Source organism: Mustelus asterias, chromosome 1 (genome assembly GCF_964213995.1).
Source record: "Mustelus asterias chromosome 1, sMusAst1.hap1.1, whole genome shotgun sequence".
NCBI lineage: Eukaryota > Metazoa > Chordata > Chondrichthyes > Carcharhiniformes > Triakidae > Mustelus > Mustelus asterias.
The window spans coordinates 77,636,283-77,659,263 of record NC_135801.1 but is presented as its reverse complement, the minus strand read 5'-3'; the positions used below and the strand labels follow the sequence as shown (position 1 = coordinate 77,659,263).

Here is a 22,981-nt window from a genome sequence, read left to right as displayed (position 1 = left end):
CCAGAGGGCATGGGTTAAGGGTGAAAGGAGAAAAGTTTAAAGGGAATATTAGGGGGGGCTTCTTCACGCAGAGAGTGGTGGGAGTGTGGAACGAGCTGCCGGATAAAGTGGTAAATGCGGGGTCACTTTTAACATTTAAGAAAAACTTGGACGGGTTCATGGATGAGAGGAGTGTGGAGGGATATGGTCCAAGTGCAGGTCAGTGGGACTAGGCAAAAAATGGTTCAGCACAGACAAGAAGGGCCAAAAGGCCTGTTTCTGAGCTGTAATTTTCTATGGTTCTATGGTTCTATGGAAAAGAATGGAAAATCTGGCTGGTTGTGAAAGTGTTTATGAACTATCCCACTGCACGCTCCCCAGGCAATGCTCAACATTCAGATGGTAAAGATGAAAAGCTATCCATGCTCAGTCAATGGGTGTAGCTTTCTGTACTTTTAGAGCTGAGCATAGGATATTATATCTTTCTCCACAGTGAAATCTGTAGTACCAGTGAGTAAGCTTACAGAGATTTGGAAGATATAGTCCAGCCTAAAGATTCTACTGATTGATATACTGAGGTTGATGAGCCAGAGAAGCGGATAATTGGTATTGACATAGGTGACTACAGGGATGCAGTCAGATTTGAGAACAGGAACGACCTTTCTACTTTCCCCCACTGTCACCCCAAAAAGACAAATACAGTATAAAACTCAGAGAGCATGTAAGGAATAGGGGCCAGAGTAGATAACATGGCCTGTCAAGCTGACCAATTCATCCAATATGGTCATGGGCTGATTTTCAACTCCACTTTTCTGCCCTCTCTCCATTTCTCTCAATTCACTGAGAGGCCGAAAATCTGTCAATATCGGCCTTAATTATGTTCAGCGGGAGCATGAATTCCAAAGATTCACAACCCTCTGAGTAAAAATGTTTCTCATCTCGGCCCTAAACCTAAAACTGTACCGCCTGTGGTCTAGGTTCCCCAACTATGGAGAACAACCTCTCCATACCTATCCCTCCAGAATCTTGCATGATTCAATTTGTTGTATGTTTCATTTAGTTACCAGCGTCAAGATCAAAGGTTGCCCAATTCTGAAATGGTCATAACTCTAAAGTATCTGTAAAAGTAGGAAAAACATTTTGTAAAATAGAATTTCAGCAAAATAATTTAGTTTTTGGTATATTACATGTTAAAACAAAGGCCGGAATTCTCTGGCTGTTCAAGCCCCGCCACCGCTGCTAGGGAGGACAGAGAATTTGGCACTCAGAATTTGGGGCAGGAGAATCCTGCCCACAGGGTTCAAAATTTGAGCAGGAGAAGGAAACCTAGCGCTTTAAGCCTGTTTCACCATTTAGTGGGATCATGGCTGATCTACAACTTCACTTCATATAACCTCCATATCATTGAATACTTCTGGTTGACAAAAATCTATGAATCTGAGTTTTACATTTAACAACTGATCTAGCATTAATTACCATTTACCAAAAAGAGTTTCAAACTTTACCACCCTTTGCATCCAGAGATGTTTCCTAAGTTCATCCTTCAAAGGATCGGCTCTGATATTTAATCTATGTCCCCTAATTCTAGACTCCCCAGCCATCCTATGCGATTTCCCTCTATCCACACCATCTGCCAATTTCCCAGCAGATCAATAATTTGCTTTCAACTCCATGAGCTTCCAACTTTTTTATGAGGGACTTAATCAAATGCCTTCCGGAAGTCCATATAAATAGCATCCATAGAGATTCCCCTGTTCACTACTTTAGTCACATCTTCAAAATATCTAATCAGATCCTTCAGGCATGACCTAGACCTCACAAATCCATGCTGTCCCTCTCTGAGCAGCTGAAAATTTTAAAGTTGTTTCATCATCCTAAAGTCAATTATAGGACCTAGTATTTTCCTGACAACAGATTAAGAACATAAGAACATAAGAAATAGGAGCAGGAGTAGGCCATCTGGCCCTTCGAGCCTGCCCCGCCATTCAACAAGATCATGGCTGATCTGAAGCGAATCAGTTCCACTTACCCGCCTGCTCCCCATAACCCCTAATTCCCTTATCGATCAGAAAACTATCTACCCGTGATTTAAACATATTCAACGAGGAAGCCTCCACCACTTCAATGGGCAGAGAATTCCAGAGATTCACTACCCTCTGAGAGAAGAAGTTCCCCCTCAACTCTGTTCAGAACCGGCCCCCCCTTATTTTGAGGCTGTGCCCTCTAGTTCTGGTTTCCCTTCTAAGTGGAAAGAATCTCTCCACCTCTACCCTATCCAGCCCCTTCATTATCTTATATGTCTCTATAAGATCACCCCTCATCCTTCTAAACTCCGAGTACAGACCCAATCTGTTTAATCTCTCCTCATAAGCTACACCCCTCATCTCCGGTATCAACCTGGTGAACCTTCTCTGCACTCCCTCCAAGGCCAATATATCCTTTCGCAAATAAGGGGACCAAAACTGCACACAGTACTCCAGTTGCGGCCTCACCAGTGCCTTGTACAGTTGCAGCAAGACCTCCCTGCTTTTATATTCTATCCCCCTCGCGATAAAGGCCAACATTCCATTCGCCTTCTTGATCACCTGCTGCACCTGCAGACTGAATTTTTGCGATTCGTGCACAAGGACCCCCAGGTCCCTCTGCACAGTTGCACCATGTAATTTTTCTCCATTTAAATAATATTCCAATTTACTATTATTTCTTCCAAAGTGGATAACCTCACATTTGCTAACGTTATATTCCATCTGCCAGATCCTCGCCCACTCGCTCAGCCTATCCAAATCTCTCTGCAGACTTTCCGCGTCCTCCATGCAATTCGCTTTCCCACTCACCTTCGTGTCATCAGCAAACTTGAATACCCTACATTCAGTCCCCTCCTCCAGATCATCTATGTAAATGGTAAACAATTGAGGCCCCAGCACCGATCCCTGCGGCACGCCACTGGTCACCAACTGCCAACCAGAAAAGCACCCATTTATCCCAACTCTCTGCTTCCTGTTAGATAGCCAATCCCCAATCCACGCCAACACCTTACCCCTAACTCCGTGTACCCCAATCTTCTGCAGCAACCTTTTGTGAGGCACCTTATCGAACGCCTTCTGGAAATCTAAAAACACCACATCCACCGGTTCCCCTCTGTCAACTGCACTAGTGACATCTTCATAAAAGTCCAGTAGATTCGTCAAACACGACTTTCCCTTCATGAATCCATGCTGCGTCTGCTTGATCGAACCATTCTTATTCAGGTGCTCTGTTATTTCCTCTTTAATAATGGACTCTAGCATCTTCCCAACTACGGACGTTAAGCTAACCGGCCTGTAGTTACCCGCCTTTTGTCTACTTCCTTTTTTAAACAGCGGCGTAACAGTAGCTGTTTTCCAGTCAGCCGGCACTACCCCAGAGTCCAGCGAATTTTGATAAATTACTACTAACGCATCTGCTATTACCTCAGCCATTTCTTTCAGTACCCTGGGATGCATTCCATCCGGGCCCGGGGACTTGTCTACCTTCAGTCCTATTAGTCTACCAAGCACCACCTCCTTAGTAACAGTAATTGTATTAAGGACCTCCCCTCCCACCAACTCTCGATCTCTAATATTCGGCAAACTATTTGTGTCTTCCACCGTGAAGACCGACACAAAGAACTTATTTAAAGTCTCAGCCATTTCCTCGTTTTCCACTATTAAATCCCCCCTCTCATCTTCCAAGGGTCCAACATTCACTCTAGCCATTCTATTCCTTTTTATATACTTGTAAAAACTTTTACTATCACTTTTTATATTTTGAGCTAGTTTAGTTTCACAATCTATCTTTCCTTTCTTAATCGCTTTCTTAGTCGTTCTTTGTTTAACTTTAAAGCTTTCCCAATCCACTAATTCTCCACTATTTTTGGCCACTCTGTACGCATCTGATTTTATTTTAATACTCTCCTTTATTTCCTTCGTTATCCACGTCCGGTTATCCCTTTTCTTACAGTCCTTCTTTATCACCGGAATATATTTTTGCTGAGTACTTAAAAAAATCTCCTTAAAAATCCCCCACTGTTCCTCAGCTGTCCTACCTACCAGTCTGCTCGCCCAGTCTACATTAGCCAATTCCACCCTCATCCTATCGTACTCCCCTCTGTTCAAGCAGAGGACACTGGTTTGGGACCCTACTTTCTCACCCTCCACCATATTATGATCACTCATCCCAAGAGGATCCTTCACAAGAAGATCCTTAATCCTACCTGTCTCATTGCACAGAACCAGATCCAAGATAGCTCGCTCTCTCGTAGGTTCTGTAACATACTGTTCAATGAAACAATCCCGACAGCATTCCAAGAACTCTTCCTCAAGCCCTCCACGTCCAATTTGAGTCGACCAATCAATATGTAGATTTCAAGTGAACTGGCCTATAACTTTCTGTTTTCCCTCTCTCACCTTTCTAAAACTAACCAAAGAAACAGCATCTAGCACACTGTAGAGCACACCTATGCAAACGTGGCGTAAGAAATATCCACAAATTATCCATAATCTTAAGGGCTCGTACTCCAACAATGGACTGTGGCAAGGACTAGGATTATCCAACCTACTGATGGCTTCAGAGCACCAGTGACTTACTATAGTTTGCACTGCTGATTGGGATTTAGGAGCAAACTGCAAATCTGACCTGCTGCTCGAGGTGCAAGTCGATAGTGTTTTACTACTATACAGAGGACGAGATTTTGCCGTTTCCTTTTCTTTAAATTCTGTATCAAAAATTAAGCTTTCTTTTGCTTCTCGATACTTAATATTACAGTTCAAAGAAAAAAGAATACAGACCCTTCCTTTCCACTGGGGCAAGCAAGAATCCAGCACTTTCATTAACTCGATATAGCTTCTTGTCAAACTGTAGTGTGGGCTCATCTTCTGTGTCATTGATATTGACTGTAGCTCTGGTAATCTTCCCAAGCAAGGCATATGCAGGCATGCTCAATTCCACATGAAAGTTTTCAATGTTTTCAAACACCTGGTCGTCATTTATAATAATAGTGCAAGCCTTTGTATCCTCTCTCTCATCAAATTGAACCTATTGAAGAAACAAGGATATGGAGACTGCTTAATGTCTTTAATGTACTATGGAAGGCCACTTCATTGTTTCTTGTTCTCATGGCACTCTTAAAATGTTACTGCTCCACCAAATATTAACCTTCTCTTCAAATATATTTTTCCCCATCCCCAGTTTTCTTCCACACCTGTTTAAGGAGTTGACACAAATTGGTAGCTCTAGAGGCTTTGTGGATACAGTCCACTTGTACCTTTCCCAAGTGGCCATTATTTACATGAGAGCCTAAACAAATGGGTGTTAACAGGGTTTTTAGTTATAGGAGACTTCACATGATAGCTGATCCTCTTGCCTCACCCAATGTGCAGACCTTTTCAGCAGAAGTTAGTGAATAGCAAATAGCTACAGAACATTTTCATACAGTTAATCTTAATTACTAACCCAACTTAAATCAGTGAATTCATTGTAAATTAGATCCTATAATATCACTGAGTAACAGCCACAGATTTGATGATACATTTCTGAACTATGTTATCAGGAAAGTAACATTTTAATTTTTTTTTGTAGGAAAGTGATATCAAATTGGCTGTTTGCTGTATATCCTGACCAATTCTCCTTCATGTTAAAATATTATAGTGTAATATTTGTTTGCTTTAGCCACCATCAATAATTAAAATGGGCAAAAGCCACCAACGTTCAGGTCTAAACAATATCAGGAATGGAGACACTAGATTACAAGATTAACCCAAGGCTGTTTGGTAAATTTTTGCTTTCTTCGGCGTAAAATTTCTACCTGTTCCACTTTTCAGAAACGCATTCAAAACCAAGTGTGAAGTTACAGTGACAGATCAAAACCAATTTTGAGGATATCCCCAGCAAACCTTCCCTTTAAATTTTCTGATTTTCTGCATCCACCTTAAGTGCATACCTGGCATCCATCCAACCTTACATTTGAAAGGACTTAGCGGTCAATGCAAAACACACATTATGAAACATTTAAAGCAACAATTTCAAACAAGTGACCGTCAGATATTATTTCATCCTTACTTATTCTGTTGACACCTAATAACTATCTAGTATACCATGCATATCAGTCCTGTACATATCAGCCTTGCACATACCTGTCCCGCATACTCCACATAATCCTGTTGGCCCAGCTTTGAGCCAGCTCCAGAAGTAGACGTTGCTGACCCCTGTTCAGTACGGCACAGTACAATGGCATACTGATTGAGGTTCCCAGTCCTCTTCACTGTAACACTCACAGAGCCTGCCTTTTCACTGACATTGTAACTGCAAACAGAATAATGGCAGAGATCAGATTTTTTTTAAGGCAACACACTCATTGTTCTTATACCACTGAATTAACTCAAAGAACAATCAAAAATACAGTACAACGATTAGTCATGAAGATAAAAATTAGGCATCTAATAATGAAGCGATTGAACTCCTGATAGTTAGCCAGGGATATATTTAATGCCGGTGTGGATGGGAGAGTGGCTTTGCTGAGTTTTCTGCCACCAGGGAATATAGAGAGCTTGTGTGAAACCTACATGAGTACATAACATTTTTATACAGTAGTTTAAAAACGCAGATTTTCATATTTCGACGATGAATTATGTATTTATCTGTAATACGCAAACTTTAATAATTATATACCGAATGTTATTCGCTACTTTATTGCTTATTGATGACTTCTGAGTTCACATTAATTTTCAAGTGTTAAAATGAGGTCACATTGGAAAGTAGTTTGGGAAGCACTACCATAGATACACTACATTACATTCATCAGCTTTCTCTGTTACTTCATCATAGAATTTAATCAGATTAGTTGGACATGATTTGCCTTCAAATCCATGATAGCTGCCCCTTATTAACCCATGCTTCTCCAAGTGAGAATTAATTTTGTCTTTGACAACGGACTCTTGTAGTTTTCCTATCACTGACATTAGATTGATTAGCCTGTAGTTACCAGGTTTATGGCTCTGCCCTTCTTTGAATAGTGATGGGACGCTGGCAATTCTCCAGTTCTTTGGCAACACCCCCATTTCCAAGGAGAATTAAAATACTGTGGTAAGAGCATCTGCTATTTTCACCCCGGTCTTCAACAGCAACTGTCTCATCCTCATCTAAATTCTGTCAGCATAACCCTCTATTTCCTTCTCCCTCACCTAGCCACCCCTTAAATGCAGTCATGCCATTTGCCTCAATCACTTCTTTGGTAGCAAGTTCCATGTTCTTACCACTGTCTGGGTAAAAATGTTTCTTCTGAATTCCTTCTTGGCTTTCTTGGTGAGTATCTTATATTGATGACCTTCAGTTTTACGCACCCCACAAGTGGAGATACTCACTCCATGTCTATCTATCAACACTTTTCATAGTCTTAAAGACCTCTATTAGGTCACCCCTCAGTTTCCTTTTCAAAGGAAAAAAGGTGTGCATTCTTTCCTGATGGGTATAACCTTGTTTTTCTGCCATCATTCTTGCAAATCTGCTTTGCAGCTTCTCCAATGCCTCAATGTCTAGAAGCAACCAACAACGTACATAGTCCTCCAAGTTTGATATAACTCCTCTACTATCCTGTCCATCCCTTGGCAGAATTATTCACATTTCAATTTTCCTTTTTGACCAATGTGCCTTTAGAATATTTTACTCTTTTGGTTTATGCTCCTTGATAATTTAATTCTATAGTTTCTTTTTTGCCTTCCCAATTGTTTCTTTGACTTAATTCCTAATCTTTTTGCATTCTTCCTTGTCATGTTCTCCCCACTTTCCATATACTTGATATATGTCTCTTTTCTAAACTAAATTTTTTACCCGTTTCTTTGGGTCAATTAATTTCAGGGAAATTGAATTTCCCCCATGGTTATTATCCTATGTTGTCATTAAATTAATTTTTCTAATTTGTTTGCAGATTTCTTCCTCCACCTCCTTTCAATTAGTGTGCTTGATCCTTTATTATTTTTAGCTCTATCTGCATGAATTTCAATTCTGTCTTATAATAGCTATGGTACTTTTTCCTATTTCCCATGTTATCTCTAATCAGTACAGCTACTCCATCTCTAGTTTTTCCTTCCTGATCTTTTCCAAATATTATATCCTGCAATATTTAATTCCAAATCCTAAATTTTTCTGTAACAAAATGTCTCAATAATCTCCACTAGATCTGAATGCCCAGCAATATTTTATTCCCTCAGTTTCCTTGTTTTATCACATATACTTTCTGTATTGCAGTATGGACATTTTAACTTTTTTAAAAAATGAGCAGTTGCTCTCACCTTATGTTTGCTAATCTTTTACCCCCTTGCTCTATAACACAACTTGTTTGCTGGTCATTTACATCTTTAATTTATTCTGTCCCAACTCTCTTTTCCTGTTCCGCTTATAGTTAGGTTTACTTCATCGCTCCTCTTATATAAAACACATGCAAACTATTCATTCTGCACTTGAGTCATGCACTTTGCCTCCACAAGATTTCCTTCTTTGTCCTTAATTATCTCTAACGTTCTTTTGACAATCCTTTTATTCTTTACATGTTGATAAAATATTTTTGGGGTATTTTTATGTGACCTGTTAATCTTTCTCATATTCTCTGTTTGACCTCCTTATATCCTTTTCAATTTCCCCTTGCAAATTCTGCATTTTTATTTGGTTTTCTATTGTAATCTGTACCTGGGATTTGTCATAAACCTCCTTTTTCACCTTTAATGTTTAAGCCCACCTGTCATCTAGAGATCTCTAAGCTTTGGCTGTTTGATCTTTCCTCCTTATAGGGTTGATTTATACCCGAACTATCTCCACCCTGCAATTCCTCATTTACTGTCCTTTTGGCCAATCTTTGTTCTCCTTGGAGAATGCGCTGCAACTATTCAGTGAGATCCTGTTGCCTGTCACGAGGGAGCCAGCACATCATTCAGTGAGCACATCTATGGCTCCATAAATGCTTGTCAATTTTACCAACTATTGAATCCCCTAGAACATGTATATTTCTAAGTTCCTTATGCTTCTCACCCCATCCATGACATCCTATCCATGCAAACAAGTCTCTCACAGCCATATGGATTTGCTTCTGATGTACTTCCACAAGGCAACATCATCTTCACTATTAATGAACATGGAATATTGGTTTGTGAATACCATACTCATAGGGAATTCCTTTAGTGCCTGCCTGTTCCTCTTAGTTTGCCTGGAGTTACCCACTCCCTTGCCTGCTGAACTCTCTGAAACAGTGGGGTGAATAGCTTCTGAAATGTGCTATTACTCAGTTTCTCATCTGCACTGTGGTGAAGCCATTTGCCCCTCATCTGAATCTCTGGCATCTAGTTAAGGATCTTGGTTCTTGAGGATTCGCTGGTGTTGGAAGAACCACTCTGTTATCAGGGATTCTTGGTTGGAGTTCCTTTATGTATCCTTGCACAAAGATGCAAATAGCGACTGCAATTTATCACAACAGTCAATGTCCATCCCTTCACCACTGGCCACATGCAAATACTGGCCAAGAGCAGGGCTAGGAAAGCCACCAGACTTTTCTTCTCACCGCTGCTGTCTCTGACATCTCCAGTACATGGATGGTGCTTGTCTCTGCACCGGTGGTGGTCAGGTCTCTAAGTCAATGAATAGAGGGAGAAGGGCTAATTGTATCCTCATCTTCCTCCACAAAAGTTTTAACCAACTATCTTGAGGGGCCTGGAAGTCTTCTGGATGCTTCCACACCATTAACGCCTCTCTGCCTTTTCATTTGCTGCTATACTGATTTTATTAGGATATCACCTCAATTTTTCTCACTTCTCGGGCCCTGTGTACCTGCTGACCTTGACAGAGGAAAATGAATCAAGATTATGTGGGTCAAAAGTTCCTGTAAAACCGAAGCATTAGCGACGAATTTCAATGCATTTGCATTTGGCTACATTTATACAGTGCCTTTCAGAACATCAGAAGGCACTTCATAACTATCTTGTATCATGGTTACTATTGTGATGTTGGAAGATGATAGTAATTAAATAACAATATATAAAGATTGCCAACCTGATGTATTCAAAGCTGATTAGAGACCACTGGATGTGGAACACATTATCACTGACTATATTAGGTTTGCTGTCTTTCACCAAAAACTTGAATGTGTCCATAGTCTTTTGAAATTTATCTTCATTTAAAATGTAGGAGACCAAACCCAAGTTGATATCCTCTGCAAGAAAATAAAAATTATACAGAGCATGTTACATAATTCTTAATAAAGAATAAAGTTAATAAACATAAATGTTTTCAAAAGTACTGTTCAACGTCATTCAATTGGCACAATGCTAAATGGAACAATAGAACAATAGTTTATCAAAATGATTGTCTCAGTGCATTCGCGGCTGAAGGTCATTGGTGCAGTTTCTCTTCAAACCCATATCCCTTAATGACTAAGCACCAAAAATCTATTGACCCCTTGTGGTGAACCATCGTTGGTTCCCACTGTGGGGTTGTTCTAATGTTGTTGTTGGGCTAGGGTGTTCACACTGTGGGATTGTTCTAATGTTGTTGTTGGGCTAGGGTGGGATTAATACACCTGTGGTTGTTACTGTTGTGGCACATCCCAGTCGGGCTCCGCTTTTCCACTCACGCCAGAGGCCCAATTGGCCTTCAAGGCATTGAAACACGACATTGCGAAAGCCACGATGCACGCGGTAGACGAATCCATCCCTTTTCAGGTGGAAAGCGATGCATCTGATTTCGCCCTGGCCGCCACACTAAACCAGGCAGGCAGGCCCGTCGCGTTTTTTTCCCGCACCCTCCAAGGTCCCGAAATTCGGCATTCAGCGGTGGAAAAGGAGGCCCAGGCCATTGTGGAGGCCGTCAGACACTGGCGCCATTACTTGGCGGGGAAGCGGTTCACCCTGATCACGGACCAGCGGTCCGTGGCGTTCATGTTCAATAACACGCAGAGGGGCAAGATCAAGAATGACAAGATCTTGCGGTGGAGAATTGAGCTCTCCACCTATAACTACGATATCATGTATCATCCAGGGAAACTCAATGAGCCCTCGGATGCCCTCTCGCGCGGAACATGCGCTACTATGCAGGAGGATCGCTTGAACGCCCTCCATAATGACCTGTGCCATCCTGGGGTCACTCGGCTCTACCACTTTATCAAAGCCCGCAACCTGCCTTACTCGGTGGAGGACGTCAGGTCAGTGACAAGGAGCTGTCGGATTTGCGCGGAATGCAAACCGCACTTTTACCGACCTGACCGTGCACATTTGGTCAAGGCCACTCGCCCCTTCGAGAGGCTGAGTGTGGATTTTAAGGGCCCCCTTCCCTCAACAGATCGGAACGTGTACTTTCTGAACATAATAGACGAGTACTCCCGGTTCCCGTTTGTTGTCCCCTGCGCGGACACGTCGACTGCCACGGTGATCAAGGCATTCCGTGATCTTTTTACCCTGTTCGGGTACCCCAGCTATATACATAGTGACAGGGGCTCGTCGTTCATGAGTAATGACTTGAGGCAATTCCTGCTCTCATACGGGATTGCCTCTAGTAGGACCACGAGTTACAACCCTAGGGGCAATGGACAGGTGGAAAGAGAGAATGCTACAGTCTGGAAGGCTGTCCTATTGGCGCTGAAGTCCAAAGGCCTTCCAGTCTCCCATTGGCAGGAGGTCCTCCCAAATGCGCTTCACTCCATTCGCTCCCTCCTGTGTACGGCAACCAATGCTACTCCCCACGAGAGGATGTTCTCATTCCCTCGGAAGTCGTCCTCGGGGATATCTTTACCAGCCTGGTTGACGTACCCAGAACCCGTCCTTCTGCGGCGACATGTAAGGGCCCACAAGTCCGACCCCTTGGTCGAACAGGTCCACCTCCTCCACGCCAACCCTCAGTATGCCTATGTGGCATATCCTGATGGGCGAGAGGACACAGTCTCGATCCGAGACCTGGTGCCCGCAGGGGACGTAGCAACTCCTGTCGCTCCCATACCCCCAGTGACGAATCCCTTATCCCTTATTTCTCCCCCGGACGTGGCGCGGTCAGCACCGGGACCAGTGTTTAACAGTTATACTCCAATGCACAGCTTGCCTGAGACCCGGAGATCGGCGCCATCGCAGAATGTACCGGGATCCCCTGCACTACCGCTTCATCAGGGTCAACCGGCCTGTGAGTCCGCGAGGGGACAGCCGGACGCTGTTTTGGAGAGAACGCCACCGCAAGCACCTACTCCGGTGTCACCGCCGGTATTGAGGAGGTCACAACAACGGTGCGGTCCTCCAGACCGTCTGGACTTATAATCTGTTGACTTTTTTTTTTTAGTCTGTTTTCGCACCCCGCCGGCCTTTGTTCTCAAAGGAGGGGTGAATGTGGTGAACCATCGTTGGTTCCCACTGTGGGGTTGTTCTAATGTTGTTGTTGGGCTAGGGTGGGATTAATACACCTGTGGTTGTTACTGTTGTGGCACATCCCAGTCGGGCTCCGCCTCCTGGGAGAGGTATAAGACCCCCTGCTCGGGCGGGACCTCGTCAGTCTGGGATGGTGTACTTATGTTCTAGTAGTTCCATTGTTAGGCAATAAAAGCCTTCAGTTACCGAAGCCTCATGTCTTGAGTTCAATTGACGTGCATCACCCCTATCTTGAAAACATTCAATGACTGAATGAAGATTCACAGCTCTCCTAAGCTTCACAACTCCTTGAATAAATAAATTTCTCCTCATCTCACTTCTAAATGGCCAACCCCTTATCCTGAGAGATGATGGTCTAGATTCCCCAGTCAGGGGAAATACTTACTTGGCACTTATCCTATCAATTGCCTCTCATTTTTCAAACCTCCAGAAATTTAGGCCTGTTCTACTCAACCTCTCCTTGCAGGACAATCCCCTCATCCCTAGAACCAGTCTAGTGAATCTTTGTTGCAATCCCATAGGGCATGTACGTTCTTCCTTAGGTAAGAAGACCAACACTGACACAGTATTCAGGTGTGGCATCACTAATGCTCTTGTTAATTGTAATAAGACTTCTTTACTCTTATACTCCAATCCCTTTGTAATAAAAGTTAAAATATAATTTGCTTTCCGAGTTTCTTATTGTATGCAAACATTTTCAGTCTCTCAGCACTCAAGGAATATTCTGCTTTTTTAGGTGTCCTGCTAAAGTCAATAACTTCACACTTTGCCACATGGTATTCTTGCCCACTATTATCCCTCTGCAAATTTTCTGCATCCACTTACTTTCCCACCTAACTGTATATTGTCAGGAAATGTGTCTGCCCCCCTCCCCGCATCGAAGGTCATTAGCATAGGTTGTAAACAGCTGAGGCCCAAGTACAGACCTCTGAGCCCCATTCAGTTTGCTCAAATCCCATGAATGAATAAAGCATCAAGTGAATTCCCCATTTAGCTACTTTGTGTAAAGTAGATCCCCTGAACACCCTGTTGGATTTATCACTGACTGCCTTATATTAATGGCCCATAGTTTTGGTCTCCCCCATAGTGGAAATATTTTTATATCTACATTATCAAACCCTTTCAAAATCTTAAAGGTCTCTATTAGTTCACACCTCAACCTTCTCACTTCAAGAGAAAAGATCCAAAAGTATTCACTCCTTCTTGATAGATACATTCTCTCAGTGCAAACCAGTGAATGTAGTATACTTGGATTTTCTAAAAAGCATTTGACAAGGTGCTGCACAAGAGGTTTTTACAGAAAATTAGGATTCATGGGATTGGGAATAGTACATCAGTGTGGAGTGTGGAATAGTAAATGGATAGAACAAAAGGGAACACTAATAAATGGACCATTTTCAGATCGACAGGCTGTAACTAGCAGAATACCACAAAGGTCAGTACTTGGGCCTCAGCTATTTACAATCTATATTAATGACAAGACCCGCATTTGTTGTCCATCTCTACTAGGCCCTAAGAAATTGGTGGTGTGATGCCTTCTTGAACTGTCCAGCTGGTGCAGGTACACCCACAGTGCTGTTAGAGAGGAAGATCCAGGATTCTGACCCACTGACATTGAAGGATTGATGATATAGTCCAAAGTCAGGATGGTGTGTGACTTGGAGAGGAACTTGCAGGTGTTGGTATTCCATGCACTTGTTTTTTTTAAGGTTTTGAGGATGCGGGCTATGGCGCCTTGGTGAGATCCTAAAGAGTTCTTGCAGGTGGTATATACTGCTGGCATGTGCAGTGATGGTGGAGGGAATGTGTGCTTAAAGTGATGCATACAATGGCAATCAAGTGGACTTCCTTTATTTGGGATGATGTCAGGCTTCTGGAGAGTTGTTGGAGCTGCATTCATTTAAGCAAATAAAGAATATCACTCAGGACTTGAGCTTTGTATATAGTGAATAGGCATTGGAGAGTCAGGAGGTGAGTTGTTCACTGCAGAAATCTCAGTTTCTTGAACTGTTCTTAAAGCCACAATACTTTTTTGCCTGTATTTATTCACTTATGGGATGTGGGCTTCACTGGTTAGATCAGCATTTAATGTCCATAGCTAATTGCCCTTGAGAAGGTGGTGATGAACTGACTTCTTGAACCGCTGCAGCCCATGTGGCATAGGTACACCCACAGTGCTGTTAGGGAGGGAGTTCCAGGATTTTTGACCCAGCAACAATGAAGGAACAGTGATATATTTCCAAGTCATGATGGTGAGTGCAGTGCCTTGGAGGGGAAATTTAGCTGGTGTCCCCTGCCTTGGTCCTTCTAGATAATAGAGGTCATAGGTTTGGAAGGTGCTGTCTAAGGAGCCTTGGTGAGTTCCTGCAGCATATCTTGAAATTGGTCCACAGGCACCCCCATACGCATTGGTGGTGGAGGGACTGGATATTTGTGGAAAGGGTAGCAATCAAATTGGCTGCTTTGTCCTGGATGGTATCAAGCTTCTTGAGAGTTGTTGAGCTGCACTCATCCAGGCAAGTGGAGATTATTCCATCACACTCCTGATTTGTGCCTTGGAGATGGTGGACAGGCTTTGGGAAGTCAGGAGGTAAGTTACTCACTGTGGAATTCCCAGCCTCAGATCTGCTTTGATAGCTACAGTATTTATATGACTCGTCCGGTTTAGCTTCTGGTCAATGGTGAACCCCAGAATGGGGATAGTGGGGGATTCGGCAATGTTAATGCCATTGAATGTCAAGGGACGATTGGTTAGATTCTCTCTTGCTGGAGAAGGTCATTGCTTGGCACTTGCGTGAAGCGAATGTTACTTGTTATTTGTATGCCCAAGCCTGTACGTTGTCCAGGTCTTGCTGCACTTGACATGGACTGCTTCAGTATGAGAGTCGTTGTGAATGGTGCTGAAAATTGTGCAATCATTAACGAATGATTCCACTTCTGACCTTATGCTGGAAGGATGGTCACTGATGAAGCAGTTGGAAGATGGCTGGGCCTTGGACACTCCCTTGAAGAACTCCTGCAGTGATATCCTGGAGCTGAGATGATTGACCTCTAACAACCACAATCTTCTTCCTTTGTGCTAGGTATGACTCCAATCAGTGGAGAGATCCCTCCCATTTCTCATTGACTTCAGTTTTGCAAAATCTCCTTGATGCCACACTCAATCAAATGCTGCCTTGATATCAAGAGCAGTCATTGTCATCTCTTTTGTTCATGTTTGAACCAAGGTTGTAATGAGGTCAAGAGCTGAGTAGCCCTGGTGGAACCCAAACTGAGGATCAGTGAACATGTTATTGCTAAGAATGTGCTGCCTGATAGCACCGTTGAAGACCCTTTCCATCAGTTTATTTCTGATTGAGAGTCGACTAATTGAACAGATTGAATTTGTCCTTTTTGGTGTGTACAGGATATGTTTGGGCAATTTTCCATATTGCTGGGTAGTTTCCAGTATTGGCTAGGAGTGCAGCTGGTCCAGTTGGTCAATGGTGACCTCCATTCAGGATGTTGATAGTGGGGGATTCAGTGATGGTAATGCCATGGAATATCAAGGGGAGATGTTTAGATTCTCTTGTTTGAGATGGTCATTGCCTGACACTTAGGGCCCTATTTTACCATTTTAATTCTAAGTGCTGGGCGGACTTGAAACTGGGAGTGTTTCAGATCCGACTTTTAGACCCGTTTTCAGGTGCCCCCATACGCACTCTGCCTGAAAAAATAGCAGTGATTCCGAATCGCGCTGCAGAAGCCTGTGGGTGAGGCTTATCGCGCCCGAAACACTGCAGCTCTAATTGGAGCCTTCAACTGCGCATGCGCAGTAAAAGAAATAGAAAAACGCTCCCCTGCTATATCACTCCCGGGCTGGATAATGCCTCCCCCTGGCCCCCACAGACATTGCCCCACCCCAAAACATAACTGACCCCCTTATCCCCCCACTATCCAGACCGATCACACGCACAGTGGCAGCGGACCCCCACTTTCCCCCCACTGATCGCACACAGAGTGGCAGCAGATCCCCCCCCCGCCAGAAAGCCATCTGATCTGCCTCCCTCCTCCTCCCACAGCCATCTGACCCACCTCCCTCTCCCCCCACCTCCAAGCACCGATCTGAGTCAGAGAGCCGCCGGAAGCTCTGAGCTTACCTCCTCAGAAGCTGGAGCGCCCGAATCGGATCTTTGCGGACCATGTCTGTTTCGCGCCGAATCTGGATGGACGAACATGATGGTAAAGGGGGAAGTGCGGCCCATTAAGTCAACTTAAATGCATGCAAATGCATTTAAATTGACGTCGTGCCCATTTCGGGCATGGTCCCGCGGCTGCCATTTTCGGCCATTGGTAAAGGGAGAATGGGCGCGGAGGCGGGCACGGATCGTGCTACTCTCCTCATGTCCGACTTTACCAAGTTTTCACTCCCGAAAATGGGCGCAACTTATTGGTAAAATCGAGCCCTTATTGTTACTTACCACTTATCAGGCCAAGTATGGAATTGGACCGCTTCACTATCTGTGGAGCTGCAAATTATACTGAACCTTGCGCAAACTACCCAACTAGTTACATCCTCAAAGCCAACTCAGTAACACCTAGAACAATAGTACTATGCAGGAAGAAGTATATTGACTAAGATGCACAAGCCAACTGATGATTTATTCTCTACTCTTCTTTAAATGGTGGAGTCATTAGTATCACCCTGTTTTGTACACTGCAGTAGACCGCTCTGATTTTCAATAGCATATGAGGATCAGCAGAAATAATACTCAAGAACTTACCTTGTGTGAAAGTCTTCAGGGGGATTCCAGGCCTCAGTTTGTTTTCCAGGTGCCCATGTTTTGGTTCTGCTGTAACCTCATAAATCAGCTGCTTGTCCTCAGTGTCAGGATCCATGGTCAATAGTTCCCTCTTGGTGATCAGGTTAACAGCCTGAATCAGAAAGATCATTATTTCACAGAACATAGAAGAATATAATAAGATATTCGACTCATATAAATTTTGCATGAAAAAGCATTTCAATTGAAGTGTATTAGTATAAATAAATGTGTGTAATGATTTCCTCGAGTTATGTTACAACACTTGTCAGGAATTTCCTGAGTGCTTCTCTCTCTCAGCTTTGACTTTGGTAAAAGATCAACAGAAAGTCTGTTTACTTGTATAACTGGGTTTTTGACTGAATTCATGCTAGAGGGACAGTGCAGGAGGAGCTCTAAAAATATGTCTGTTTTTTGCATTTAGAGCGAAGTGCATATAATTAGAATTCAGTCTGAGGAACTGTTTTATGAATATGTATTGTTGAATTAGAAAACATAGCAAAATTTAAAAATTTGGGTTATTCAGTGGTTCCCAACCTTTTATCGGTTACAGCACACCTTTAAACTATATAAATCTTGAGGCACACCTCCGATATTCTCCAACTGAGCAGTTCAAGACAAAGGAAGGAAATGGTACTAACACAGTCATCAAAACACCCAGGAACAAGCAATAATGTTCAATATATCCTAAACAAAGACAAGATAGCTAGCACACATACAGGCTTTCACAGTGGGAATTTTGAGTGTGTAATATCCCTCTGTTTACACCTGAGGTCTGCACATATGCTTTACGACAGGCTCCCTGGTACAGATGTCAAGATACTGAACGTGCAAGGTTTTTCATTCCTAGATCAGAACCTGGGAGGAAGAGATGACTTCCAGCTGGAATGAAACTGAACGATTCAGTTCCAGATGAGGCCCTCGTAATTTCCCAGGAGCAGATGATGGGCGAAAACTGGTTGTGAAACAACCTCATAGTGTCTGTCAGATAAGTTTCTCATCCTCTCTCTGTTTAAGGACATCTCAGATTTTACTGGCCTTTGGCCAGAGCGGGAAAGACTGGCACGGACAGAAATGGAAGTGGGCTTCTGGAGCACAGCTCTGAGCTCAGAATGAAATAAGTGAATTGTGTTGTGGACAGTGAGGGCAGAATGAATCAATGGATGAGGATTCAGAGCCTGAAGAAGGGAGAGAGATATTGGAGAGGAGGAATTAACGTGTCAAATAATCGGGAAAATATTCAAACTGAAAACTTACACAAGTTTTGTCAGATATTTGATAAAGTAAATAAAAAGAACCCAAAAACCTCGGGCTTCGATGGACTGCATGCAACAATGTTTGAAAAAATAGAGGGGGTGACAACAGAGATAAACATACTTTAATCTGATCTAGAATGGTCCCATTATCCTTTTGAATAAAGACAGGATATGAACAATGGTGTATTTCACTTATAGTGCTGTTTAGAACAAAGAACAAAGAAAATTACAGCACAGGAGCAGGCCCTTCGGCCCTCCAAGCCTGCAACGACCATGCTGCCTGACTTAACTAAAACCCCCTACACTTCCGGGGACCATATTCCTCTATTCCCATTTCATTCATGTACTTGTCAAGACGCCCCTTAAAAGTCACTACCGTATCCGCTTCCATTACCTCCCCTGGCAATGAGCTTCCAGGCACCCACCCCTCTCTGTGTAAAAAATCTGCCTCGTACATCTCTTGTAAACCTTGCCCCTCACACCTTAAACCTATGCCCCCTAGTAATTGACTCTTCCACCCTGGGAAAAAGCTTCTGACTATCCACTCTGTCCATGCCTCTCATAATCTTGTAGACTTCTATCAGGTCTCCCCTCAACCACCGTCACTCCAGTGAGAACAAACTAAGTTTCTCCAACCTCGCCTCATAGCTAATGCCTTCCATACCAGGCAACATCCTGGTAAATCTTTTCTGCACCCTCTCCAAAGCTTCCACATCCTTCTGGTAGTGTGGCGACCAGAATTGAACACTATATTCCAAGTGCGGCCTCACTAAGGTTCTATAAAGTGTCAACATGACTTGCCAATTTTTAAACTCAATACCCCAGCCGATGAAGGCAAGCATGCCGTATGCCTTCTCCACCTGCATTGCCACTTTCAGTGACCTGTGTACCTGTACACCCAGATCCCTTTGCCTATCAATACTCCTAAGGGTTCTGCCATTTACTGTATATTTCCTATCTGTATTAGACCTTCCAAAATGCAATACCTCACATTTGTCCGGATTAAACTCCATCTGCCATCTCTCCGCCCTAGTCTCCAACTGATCTATGTCCTGCTGTATCCTCTGATGGTCCTCATCGCTATCCGCAAATCCACCAACCTTTGTGTCGTCCGCAAACTTACTAATCAATCCAGTTACATTTTCCTCCAAATCATTTACATATATTACAAACAGCAAAGGTCCCAGCACTGATCCCTGAGGAACACCACTTGTCACAGCCCTCCATTCAGAAACGCACCCTTCCACTGCTATCCTCTGTCTTCTTTGACTGAGTAAGAAGTTTAACAACACCAGGTTAAAGTCCAACAGGTTTATTTGGTAGCAAAAGCCACACAAGCTTTCGGAGCTCCAAGCCCCTTCTTCAGGTGAGTGGGAATTCTGTTCACAAACAGGGCATATAAAGACACAAACTCAATTTACATGAATAATGGTTGGAATGCGAATACCTACAGCTAATCAAGTCTTTAAGATACAAACAATGTGAGTGGAGAGAGCATCAAGACAGGCTAAAGAGATGTGTATTGTCTCCAGACAGGACAGCCAGTGAGACTCTGCAGGTCCAGGCAAGCTGTGCTCTTTGACTGAGCCAGTTTTGTATCCACCTTGCCAGCTCACCTCTGATCCCATGCGACTTTAATGGATAGAGTTTTTAAAAAATGCAGCTGGTGCAAGGTGATCACATTGGAATTGGCAGAGATTGGTCTTGAATAGCAAACTGGAGACCACTTAAACTGAGATTCCGGGAATACTAAGAAAAACATAGAGAGGCGATTTTCCCATCCCGCTGCACTGATTTTTTAGCGCAGTGGGCTAGGAGATTTAGGCGCTGCCTGATCCACGGGATCTGCGCTGGGCGTCCGGCACTGTCAACCCCACGCCAGATTGAAGACTCCAGGCCTGCATCGTTCCCCCCGACCCCCCAACAGGAGTATTTCACTCTAGCAGGGATTACAACAGCTCCCCAGTTTCAGGGATCAGGGCTGCAAGGCAGTGGGGAGGGGGGGGGGAAACGAGGCTGGATCATGTTCGGGGCGGGGGGAGGACAGAGGGGCAGCAGTGCAGGGGCCACAGGGCTGGCCTGCGATCGGGAAGCCTTGCCACTCTTGGCACTGACAGATCAGCGCATACGCAGTGGCCCGCTCAGCACTATGCTGTCAGTCTCTCCAGCAGGAATAGACCCCACCCACTGAATTTTTACATGATTTACGCTGGTGCACTCAGCAGTGCAGTGTGTGGGAGATCCTTCTCTGAACTCCCACTGAAAAAAAGTGTGATTTACTCGTTATCATGCGAATTCAACACTTGGAATTTTTTTGGGAGAATTGCCCTCATAGACCTGGTCATCCTGGCTGAAGGGAATTTAATCCAAATGACTGGGGCTTGATGAAAAGGCATGTGTGTGGGAGCGCTGGCGGCTGCTGCACACTTGCACCCTGATTGCAAACCACTGGGATAAATGACTATGATCCCCCAAGCTAGGAATTCACATCCTGTCAGGCTGGAAAGAGTCATCTGACATGCAACTCCACAGCTGTACAGGACTTGAGACATTTATGATCAACAGTGGCAGCAGTGCAGTGGAGTGTGAAATTTTATATGCAGTGGCTTGCTAGCAACTAATCTTTTTGTACCACAAGCACAGAATATTAAAAAAACCCAAAATGGAATCTTGTTTTTAATGTATGGATATATATATATATATATATATATATATATAGAAGGCTCATCTGGCAATAAAACAATTACTCACTCAATTAAAAAAAATTCGGATTTTCCAACTCAGTGGAATTGCCTTGATACAAAGGATTCCATCAATATGCAATTTTCACTTGGGGGAAGCGGGTGCAGGATTGAGTCAGTCCCACCAACCCCAAAAGCAGATTAGAGGCAGCCACAAAAGTTGGCTGTGCAAAGGCTCGGTTCAGTTCTCTGGGTCAGCATCCAGTTAGGTTTTCAAAATTCCACACGTGACTTCCCGTCACTTCTCTAAGCACACCCCATTTCTCCCATGCCCCTCTGGCCCTTTACATGCCCCTTCCACATCCACTCACCCAGTATGCACGATGTATCAGAACCAACAAGCACTGGATGGGAGATGGAATACAAATCATGGAAGGCATGGAAGTAGCAAGACGGTGACATGTTGCCATGGAGGGGGCATGGGCAAGACTATTTAAACAAACTTTCTGAAGGTTTCCAAATCCAAACTATGGTTCACAATTCCTCTCAGGGCCCATGAGTAACAGGTCATGGAGAATCTGACTTGCCCTCACGGACATTTGCTGGCAGGGTGTGTCTGAGATGCCTATTCCTACAATGGAACCCGCCAGCTTGGGAGTGCAGGGTGTGGATTCACTAGCTGGTGGCATGAAAAGGGATGGGAATCCAGGAATCGGGTCCAGATCGTCATTTTTAAATACCTCAAGAGTCAGCATAACTTCAGGAAAATCCAGGCCTCAATCTCTGTGAATCTTGGTTTTAAATACAAATTTAATTGATGCACCAAACTTATTCAAATTTGTTTTATTACAGATGGTATTATTTTCCAAAAAAACAAACGTGCAGAAAATCTGTTTTTCTATCTGAATTCATATGTATTTATAGTTTTTAGTTATTCTTTATTTATAGGTTTTTATTTATGATTTCCCATTTATTTATATGGAATTAAACATTGGTTCAGGCAGGGTTAACAAATGTTATTTTCACATGAAACGAAAATCATTGTTATATGAAATAGAATGTAGGAGTTTGATGCTTTTAAATGAGCACTGAGTTATTTAGAAATCTGACTGCAGATCAGAACCCTCGGATTATTTGATTCGACAGGTGAATTAACAAGCTGGGGACAGCAAGACTGGTATTTTCTTGGACAGAAGGAGCTGAAATAGATTATTTAAGAACATGTCCATTCAAGAAGGAGGCATAAATGGACTGATTCTCACTTAAGCGATGTCTCAATTTTAGAATTCTTATCTTTGTTCTAAATGGCCTTGCTCCCTCCATATCTATGTAATCTCCTCAAGCCGAAAACCCTTCAAGATTCTGCACTGCTCTAACCCCTGACCTGTTGTGCATCCTTATTTTAAAATCACACCACCAATGGTGGCTGCACTTTCAGCTCCCTCAGGCTTGTGTTCTGGGATTTCCCTCCCTGCGACTGGGATTTCCACCCCCTCCCACCCCAGTGGTGGATACGGCGAGCCATTGACTGCTGGTGGGATCTTTTTGCATGGCACGCCTGCCCCACTGCTGGGGAACCGCCACAACAGGTCGACTTCAGCAGGACCGGAAGATTCCATCGGCTGGAAGGGCCAGAAAATTCCATCCTCCATCTTTACGCCTCGTCACCAGTCTTTCCATCATTAAAATACTGCTTAAAAATAACCTGGTAACAAAGCTGCCCTAATACATCCTTATGTGGCTCAGGGACCAATTTAATTTGATCATACTCCTGTGAAGCACCTTACAATATTTTGCTACTTTCAAGATACTATATGAATGCAAGTTGCTGTTGTTATATAGAAGGCATAAATTACACAGAC

At 43.4% G+C, this 22,981-nt stretch overlaps 1 protein-coding gene across 1 annotated transcript in view; it reads right to left on the bottom strand.

Moving 5' to 3' along the window:
* Positions 1-22,981, bottom strand: part of fras1 (Fraser extracellular matrix complex subunit 1) — a 469,072-nt gene that overhangs the window by 64,647 nt on the left and 381,444 nt on the right. Inside the window, exons 51-54 of the mRNA XM_078235603.1 lie at positions 17,147-17,297; positions 10,030-10,189; positions 6,129-6,297; positions 4,785-5,031 (exon numbers count right to left, since the gene is read on the bottom strand). Of these exons, the coding sequence (XP_078091729.1) occupies positions 4,785-5,031; positions 6,129-6,297; positions 10,030-10,189; positions 17,147-17,297 (727 nt within the window). The remainder of the gene's footprint in view (positions 1-4,784; positions 5,032-6,128; positions 6,298-10,029; positions 10,190-17,146; positions 17,298-22,981) is intronic.